At 41.2% G+C, this 9183-nt stretch overlaps 1 protein-coding gene across 1 annotated transcript in view; it reads right to left on the bottom strand.

The window, feature by feature from the left end:
- tnfsf10l (TNF superfamily member 10, like) overlaps positions 1-4830 on the bottom strand; it is a 47548-nt gene extending 42718 nt beyond the window's left edge. The window contains exon 1 of the mRNA XM_028815526.2: positions 4519-4830. Within this exon, the coding sequence (XP_028671359.2) occupies positions 4519-4713 (195 nt within the window). The 5' untranslated portion in view covers positions 4714-4830. The remainder of the gene's footprint in view (positions 1-4518) is intronic.
- Positions 4831-9183: the final 4353 nt, after the last annotated feature.

Below are 9183 nucleotides of genomic sequence, written 5' to 3' on the forward strand. Positions count from 1 at the left end.
GATGAAGAGCAGTGCTACTGCATTCACAATTATAAAGGAAAAACCTTCTTCAAGTGAAAGAAAATCTGAATGACATGAATTACAGTAAATGCCTGAACAAGGAAGGGGGAAATGGCAATAAATAAACTCTTAGACATGTAAAGCAGTTAACATAATAGAAAAACCAAATGACCACACGCAACAGGATATCAGGAAAACACTTCGCAGATTAATGTGACACGTCATCCAGTAAGTGTGTTAGATCTGTGTAATCAAAGAGCCAAAGATCTGGGATTTAATATCATATGATAAGGTAAACTAATTTAAAAAGGTAAAGAGTATAATGAATACATTAAATAATTATTATACTGTAATAATAAGAAGAAATAATAATACATATTTATCATAACAAATATAATTACTCCAGATTCTGTATGTTATAGGGGATTGATGCCAGAGGCACAGGTGGCACTAGGGTGGTAAAATACAGAAGAACCACTGAAGGACTGGAAAGAGTCAGCACAGGATAGACAGGAGTCTTTGTGAGTTGTGCCCCCAATGGAATTGGAGTGAAGGAGGTTGTGGTCCCTGGAAGGAAGCCAGAATGCTAGAAAGCACATAACCCAGGAAAACAGCTGTCAGACTCTCTGCCCAACAGAGTGAGGCTATGGAGGACTGCTAGGAGGCCAGCATGCCCCCTCAAGGCTGCCAAGTGGGAGCCTTCTGCCCAGCCCAGAGAGCAGCCAAAGCCCATCATGTTTCTGTATGAAGCACTGGCACCACTAGTATTGTAGGGGCACATCTACGCCCAAAAGTAATTCCTGTTGTGATCCTAGAATGAGGAATGAGGTTTAAAGGCTACACATTACCACTGCATGAAGAAGTATGGAGTCAGGAAATTGATCACCTAAAGGAGAAAGTGAGACCAGGGGCTGGTGAGAGGAAGAAAGAGATGGATGGTTGGATGGATGAGAGGCGAGGAGAAAGTGGAGCCACAACACCGAAGTTATGTGACTCTGTCCGACAGAGCGAGGCTATGGAGGCCTGCTGGGAGGCCAGCATACCTCCTCAAGGCTGTCAAGTGGGAGCCTTCTGCTCGGTTGTGGAGAGCAGGCAAAGCCTAGCAGTCCATCAACCCCTTAGGGCCTCCATGCATATCGTGCCCAGGAGCCACTGAATGATAGCAACCCTGGAATTGTAAGGGCACCTCTAAGCCCACAAGTAAAACCCATTGTGACCCTGGAATGAGGAATGGGTTGTAAAGGCCGCACTCAGCCAGCCACTGTATGAAGCAGTATGGAGTCAGGAGGAGGAGGATCACCAAAAGGAGAAAGTGAGGTCAAGGGCTGGGGACTGAGAAAAAGTAAGAGCTGGATGGAGAGTAGATGACAAGGAACAGAAGCTGTATACTAGAGGGGGACAATCTGCAATGAAGCCTGTCTAGGAAAAGGCATCACTGCACTCATTTTGTCTGTCCTTCTATTGTCTCTTTTTTCACCCCTGTCTCATGTTTTGCTGGTAACAAAAAAAAAACGTTATTTTAAAAACTTTGAACATTCTTGCAGGATATTGCATTTGAAGAGATAAAAGGGGCACACTCACATGACCATGTATATAAAGTTATGTGGCTTTCACTAAAATCAGCATGAACAGATTTACTTTTCTTTACAGCTGTTTATGTTGCATCATACAGAAAGATGACGTCGCCATTAACAAAGACATTCGATTACTTGCAGAAAAGACCCCACAGAGGCTCCGCAGAATCTTCCTTACAGACCCCATCTGCTTTAAGAGAAAAGCGCTGTTTACTTGCAAAGTTGTCAGCTTCTCTTAATCCACTTAGTATGTATGCGCACAAAGGCAATTTAGTAACTTAAGAGCCTGCAAGCGCATTTTAAAATAAAAAAAAAGCTATTTTCAAAGTCATTTTTCCAGTTAACTCCACAGTCCTAATCAGCTGAACCAGTCATCACTAGAAATGGAGTCATGTCTTAACCACAACCCCCTCAGATTCTTGAATTTGTCATGAGACGTCTCCTTCAGGCTTTTCTAGCAGTTCCAAAACTATGCTGAAGATTCTGCTGTAAACTATTATTTAAACACACCCTGAATGAACCACAATTATGAAAATAAAACAAAAAGATACATATAAACATCCTTAGGCCTGGTAAATCCAATTCCAGAGCCTACCCCACCAGCACTGGACACAATGAAGCAGATCACCCTGAACTGGTGGTGCCATTCCGCCACCCACATGCCAACTCTCACTGGCACCAGTGTAATACACGCACCTTTGTGATGTGGGAGGAAAACTGGAATACCTGGAGTGAGGTGAGAATACGGAAAATCCACACACGTGGCACACGATCCATGAAGGAGCAGCATTAAGACAGATATTGCAACATCTGCATTCATATTCACAGGAAGCGTTTTGATACGGCTTATTGTTAGTCTGGCAAAGAAAAGGATTATGGGATACCAGGTGTATTCTGAGAAAGTGAAATGTGACCAGAGATGTGCATTGGGTACAAATGAGTCTGGAAAAGTGAAGACAGATACGGAGAAGTGGAGATTTACAGCTGCTTGAGAGAGATGGAATATTTGAGAACAGGAAGTAAGGCATTTACTGGGAATTGCTCTTTGATCAAAGATGAATGTATGGAAAGTGGTCCAATATTTTAGAAAGATGATGATTTCAGCTATGGAAAGAAAATATGGGGACAGTAGTGCTTTTCAACAAGTATGTTTTTGTTATACTGTGAAATGAAACAGGATATGAAATAATAATAGCAATTGTAATTCATGTGTGAGTGAAAATATAATTGGTGTGAGCTTTGAAGATGAAAGTTACTTTGTATTTTGTACGATGTAAATAAAATGCACTTTTATACATCATCTGTATGCCAGTAGCCACACCATATGCTCAAGTCATCCACCTGAAGCTAAGCTTGTTCAGGCCCAGCCAGTACTTGGAATGGAGACCATCTAGTAAAAGCTTAGGTTGCTGCAGGAAGAGGTGTTGGTGAGAGCAGCAGGGGGTTGCCTACCCAAGTGGATCCCAATGCCCCAGCGCAGTCAGGGGGACATATTTCTGGAAAAATGGTGCTGCCCCTCAGATGAGATGTAAAACTGAGGTCCTGACTCTTTGTGGTCATAAAAGATCCTTCCTTTGTAAATTGCTGGGTATAACCCGATGTTCTGGCTAAATAGCCCACCATGTCCTGGTCATTCTGGACCCCAATTATCTCCTGTCTCTGTCTGGCTATCCCTCTCACACCATCACCAAGTCATAGCTAATGCATGGTGAGTGTAGTGGCACAAATAAAATGGCTTCCATCACATCATCCAGGTGGATAATACACATTAGTGGTGGTTGACGTGGCTTCCCACTCATTATGAAAAGTGATTTGAGTAATGTGAAAAGCAATATAGAAATGTAAAGAATAATTATTATTATTACTTAGCTATATTTGTGTATGATTTTATATATATATATATGTCCATGGCTTTCCTTTTTTTTTGGTCCTTAATGCTTGTCATGAATTTATTCCTTTTGGATTCCCCTGAATATTTGTGAATTGCTTTGTGGATGGCAATATTAGAACATCAGAAGATAAAGAAAATTCAACAGACTAGACAGATCCATTCAGTCCATCAAGCCTGTTGGTTTAGCTAATTGCTAAGCTGTCCCAAAAGGCACTATATTAATAACATGTACTAATATAATTCCATACAATTAAATATATTTGCAAAAGTGAACATATAAAAGATACAGAAATTAACATATATAAACAAATAACATGCATTTATGGATGCCTCTGTATGTGCGTGTGTATGTATGAATACCTGAGTTTGTCTTTGATACTGTAAGTTTTAATTAGCTCAAATATACATTTGTTTAATCAACACATATGGTATATACTCGGACACACACTAAATCATTCAATGCCTGTCTCTCTCTTTCACCAGTATTTATACAGTATGTCGAGTATATGACCCCGATAGCTGCAGGCACCTGTCCATCGCCATCGCCTATTTTACAAGTCTTAGCGATGCATACAAACAAACGCACTTCTCTCATACTCGGTGCGCCAGACTGCAAACAACCAGCTAACGTTAACGTACATTTCGATGCCATAAAATATTACCTCGTTCAGACTGTTTGACTTTCTGTATCTTAAAAGTATTCCAGCCTTTCGCTTTTGGCACTCGCTAACTAAGCAGTTGCTTTTGGAAAAGAAAACGATCATCTTTCATCGGCATCCAAAGGAAACACAAGAGGTCCTCCAAACTAAATTCCAACTTGTTTGTGGTTCCAGGCTGTGCCTGCTGCCCTGCGCGCCCGGACGCGAGGTTGGCAGAGCCGCTAATGCTGCCAGAACGAAACCCGAACCCAGCATGCAGAGTTAGGAATTTTCCTGGCGCTTTTTCCCTAACGGCGCTACTGCTGCACACCAACAACTGAAGCGCCTGTTGGGAAGCCAACCTCTCCGCTCTGTTCCCCAATAAACTCCCGCGTTGTACCCGTCTCTGCCATACCTGCGAAATGGTCGTAGTGAAGTAAACGAAGAGACCGGCTGTGGACACGATTTGCAATACGATCACCACGGTCACCACCATAGCAATCCAGAGCTTTGTGGGTTTCTCTGCACGCTGCTCTGCCGGAATGATCATGTACGTGGTAGAGTCGTTGCTGGCAGATCTAAAATACTCCTGATCCCCGCGATTAGCCATGGGGCTGCCGAAGTCACAAGCATCAGATCTTCGCGTGTCCGATTCTCGCACTTGGAGGACGCAGATTACTTGGAAATCTTTTTTTTTCCTGAACCGAGTGTTGAGTGGGGGAGGGCTTTCAGCGTTTTGTGACTATGCAGGCCAACTTGCCAAGCAGTCATTCAAAGCGCCAGGTTTCAGCTTCGTCAATTGTTAACCCTTTAGCCTCCTAGAGGAGAGTGATCGGCCAGATTGGGAATCGGCAGGGGGAGGAAGTTTAGGAGGACAGGAAAAAAAACATTGTTAAATCGGCATACATATGTGTATTTACAAGTATATCCATGCGTGGATACTTTGATACAACATCATTTGCTAGCGATTGTGAATATGACGAGTTAAGCGGTGGATGCAAGAATTTTGGTTCTCTGTTAAAGCGCTTAACTTGTGGCCTAACGAGTAAAATTAAAATGAGCAGTCTCGACTAGAGTAGGACGGCACGGTTGGAAAATCAACAAGAACACAATGACACGGCTGAAAACTCGTTTAGAGCAGACTTCGCATAAATATTTGAAAGTTTTTTTCGTTACGCAAAGGACCAGAGGCACTTAACTTGTGGTGGAGAGTAGAACTATGGGGACCCCAAAACTCGCCTTGATGTTATTTTGGAGTTTGTAAGTGAAATAATGGCCTGTTCTTCCCACAATTGTTTTAAAGTTCCAGTGCTGAGTGTACTTCTATCTCTTCCATGCCATGTTCCCATCTTAATTGCGGCAAATTTTGCGGGGAACAAGTTGACTTCCACCTGACCCAGCTAAGGGAATAATTGCGTCAAGGTAACCGACGAATGAAAACAGGCGAAGTGAGAACCGCTGACCCTGAATAAAAGGAAATTTTTATAAATGACAGGGCCTACCTCTTCAACCAACACATTGCCGTATCAAATATTCATTAACTCCGCTTCTTAAAAATAAAGATGCCAGAGTGGTTCGACAGAGCGATGCCATAGGGCAGGGTTGGGCAATGTCGGTCCAGGGAGAGGCCACAGTGGCCTGCAGGTTTTTGCTCCAACCCAGTTTCTTAATGAGAAGTCAATTATTGCTGATGACGCACTTATTGCTTAAGTGACATTTTGATGCTTCATTTTAGTGGTTTCGCATGTTTCGGTTACCAACCCTTAATTGCTTATTTCAATCTTAAACCGCTGCATTCAGTATTTTAATGGCACCTTATTAGCAATAAAATGTAAATGACAAAGCAGCCAGCAGTTCTCCATCTAGCTTGTTTCCATTTACATCTGTGTGTGTTCATCAAGCTCTGTTTGATTTAATAAAGCACTTAACAGAAAAATCTAACAGACTGAAAATTATACATTTTAGGCTTCAAATAATTTGCACAATATAATAATAATAATAATTCTTTGCATTTATATAACGCTTTTCTCACTACTCAAAGCGGTCAAAAATTGCAGATTAAGGGCCTTGCTCAAGGGCCCATCTTTGTAAAGGAAAAAATCTACAATATAAGAACCTTACATTGTACAGACTAACAAGCCATAAAATTAAATAAGGTCTGAGATTGGCAAGGATTGGTTTCTAATTAAGCAATTGGGTTGGAATGAAACCCTGCAGCCACTGTGGCTCTCCAGGACCAACACTGCTCACCCCTGCTAGGGGAACCATTTTCTGTTCTCAAAAGACCCATCAATATGAAGATTCTAGCAAGAACGTTTTTTTATTTAGATCCGTAAGAGGCATTATAACTAACAATGAATAGTCAGTAACAAATTTGTGAAATATTGATGGTTCACGACTTTAAAAGGACTCTCACTGCATACAATAACACATGCAAAGGTTAGTGCCCTTTTAGGCAGCCTACCATACATTAAAAATTTCAAGTTTTTCAAAGTACAAACAACCAACTTCATATACATTGAACGCTTCCCAGAATGCAGTGGTTCTTCGACAAACGGTGGCTCTATAAGGAACCACACAATCTGATAAAAAACCATATAGTGCCATTAAAGAAACAGTAAGAGGGTAATGCCGCCTATCCACAAACAACACATACAAAAGACACAAGCTCAAAGTCACCTCTTTCTTCGTTTATTTACTTTGTGCTGGGCAAAACTCAGCTGCAATGACAAGGAGCAATAGTGTAGCATTGGCACTGAGTGCCAATATGAATTCTCACTCTTTACATGGCTCTTTCAGGTAGCTTGCTGTTCTTATATGGACCACTCATACATGGAGTTCATTTGCAAATTTTCAGCCTAGTCACTTTTATATGGTCCCCTGCAGCTGGCACTGAAGCTGCTCATTTACATGATGGAATGCCAGCTCATACTGATGGTGACTCAGGCCCAAGCCGATGCAGCTTATCAGTACATTACATAACACTCCCTTTGAAGTTGCTGACCCCAGCAAGCACTTTCTATTCCATAAAATTGCAGGGTGATATGTGTTTCTGTTGTGGTTCGTGTGGCTGGTGACAATGGCACATCAGCAGAGGTCTTGAGGGCTTTTTTGTCAGATGGCACAATAGGGGATGTTGAATGCTGAGATGTTAAAACAATAAACCTTCTCTGCGGTGGTCTGTCCATTATATGTGGGAAGGCAAACCTTCTTGTGTGGAATCACAGATGTACAGGTCTCTTAGCTTTTCTTCTTTCCTGAACTGACATTTCAGATCTCAACTTTGAGACTCTCCCTCCACTGCTGCACTGTAACACCTCTGCCATCTGCCTCATCTTTTGTCTGTACTGTGTTACCACCAGTCCTGCTTCACACTGCTCACCTGGGGTCAGCAGCAACCCATTCTACCACTCTTTTCCCCAACTCTATGAGCCCAAACATTTGTCGGGCCGTAGGAATTAAGGAGATGGAGGAGCAGTGGGTAACACTGCAGAGTAGTAGTCACTCAGCTGTCTTTCTTCCTGTACTGATGCTGCAAATGCATTTCTGACCACAGATCTCAGCATCGAGGGTAACTCCTCAAAAGAGCCCAACAAGTCCATTTTACCTCTCTGCAGCACTAGGTGCTTTGCTAAGTTGGTCTGTAGGTATTTTACTTATCCTGAAACTAATGTAGCATCAGCACTGAGTGATAGTGGATTCTCATTCTTTACATCACTCTTTTGAGTCACTGCTATCCAAGACCACTCGCTGTTGAAATTCTTTTAAGACTTTGCAGGCTTGCCGTTTTTATAGGCTTTCATCCAGCTGGCTCTGAAGCGGCTTATTTATACAATGGAATGTCTGCTTATAGTGGTGGTGACTTGTCCCCAGGCTGATGCCATTTGTCGGTGCAGTTACAGCATTTTGCTTCCAAATCTCTGACTGGTCCTAAAGTACAAATCAATATATACATTTTTAACCCCAGTCTTTTCCTGAAGTTACCTACAGCTGTTGTGTATTAATAGCTGCTCTTGAATTAAGTAGTTCATTGAAGCCTCATGGAAACCAGCAGGACCTAAAACTAGGGAAATGAATAAGGCTGACTGCCCAGTTTCCAGTTATTGTTATTTTCTTATAAGCAATGACGCAAATAGTCGTGTAACCTCTACATTAATTCCATCAAATCTAAACATTTCTATTCTTATTATTTTTTCGCTTCTTTCACAGTACTGTTTAATTCTGCACACAGTTTTTACAGTTTATTTTAATTTGTGGCTACTTTCTTGTTAGAAATGAAAGATCATAAAGTCATGCTGAAGACCTCTCATGATCCCCAATTAGCCAAATGTCTCTACTTTGGCTGCAGTCCAGTGCACAACACCTTACTGATTCAAAAAATTAAAAACACATGTTTTAAAAGTGGTCCAAGAAAAATAATACATTTACAACAGTCTTGTTATCTGCAACGTAATGATACAAGCGGAAGTGGTGTCATTACAGTCTCATTGAAGGGTTCTGTGTAGGAAGGAGGAGAACTTTGGAAAAATGTCACTGGAAATAAATGAGGAAGCCGTCTTAGCCAGCTCACTGAGACTGGTGGAGAAGCATCATTGGGTGCTCTTCTGTTTATACATAACGGATTTTAACTCCTCAATGCTCCTCCACTTCAACTGCATGGAACAGTAGTTTGTTTCAATTTCCAGGAGGACTTTGTATGAAATATATTTTGTGACTTTTGTTTTGAATAATTTCTCTTTATTTTCTACATCATGTTCCAAATATGGTCCTAACTAGTCCACTGTAGCACTCTGTGCAAAATTTCATTTGATTTATATTTAAATGTTTTTATCATGCATTTGTTTACAACATATTCTAATATTTTATCCACTTTTTGAATTCATTCTCAGCACTGCCTGGAGGTGAGAATGTTTTTTTTTTACTGTAAACCTTTAAATCTTTTCCGTGGTTTGCTTTCATTGCCTGTCTTTCCTAAATAATGTGTACCCTCTATGTTTTACTCATTTTACCCATTTCTGTTATTCCTATAATATAAAAGTTATGTGCAGACTACAAAGAATTCCAGCTCATTGGTTTTACC

This window comes from Erpetoichthys calabaricus, chromosome 12 (assembly GCF_900747795.2).
Source record: "Erpetoichthys calabaricus chromosome 12, fErpCal1.3, whole genome shotgun sequence".
In the NCBI taxonomy this organism is placed as follows: Eukaryota; Metazoa; Chordata; class Cladistia; order Polypteriformes; family Polypteridae; genus Erpetoichthys; species Erpetoichthys calabaricus.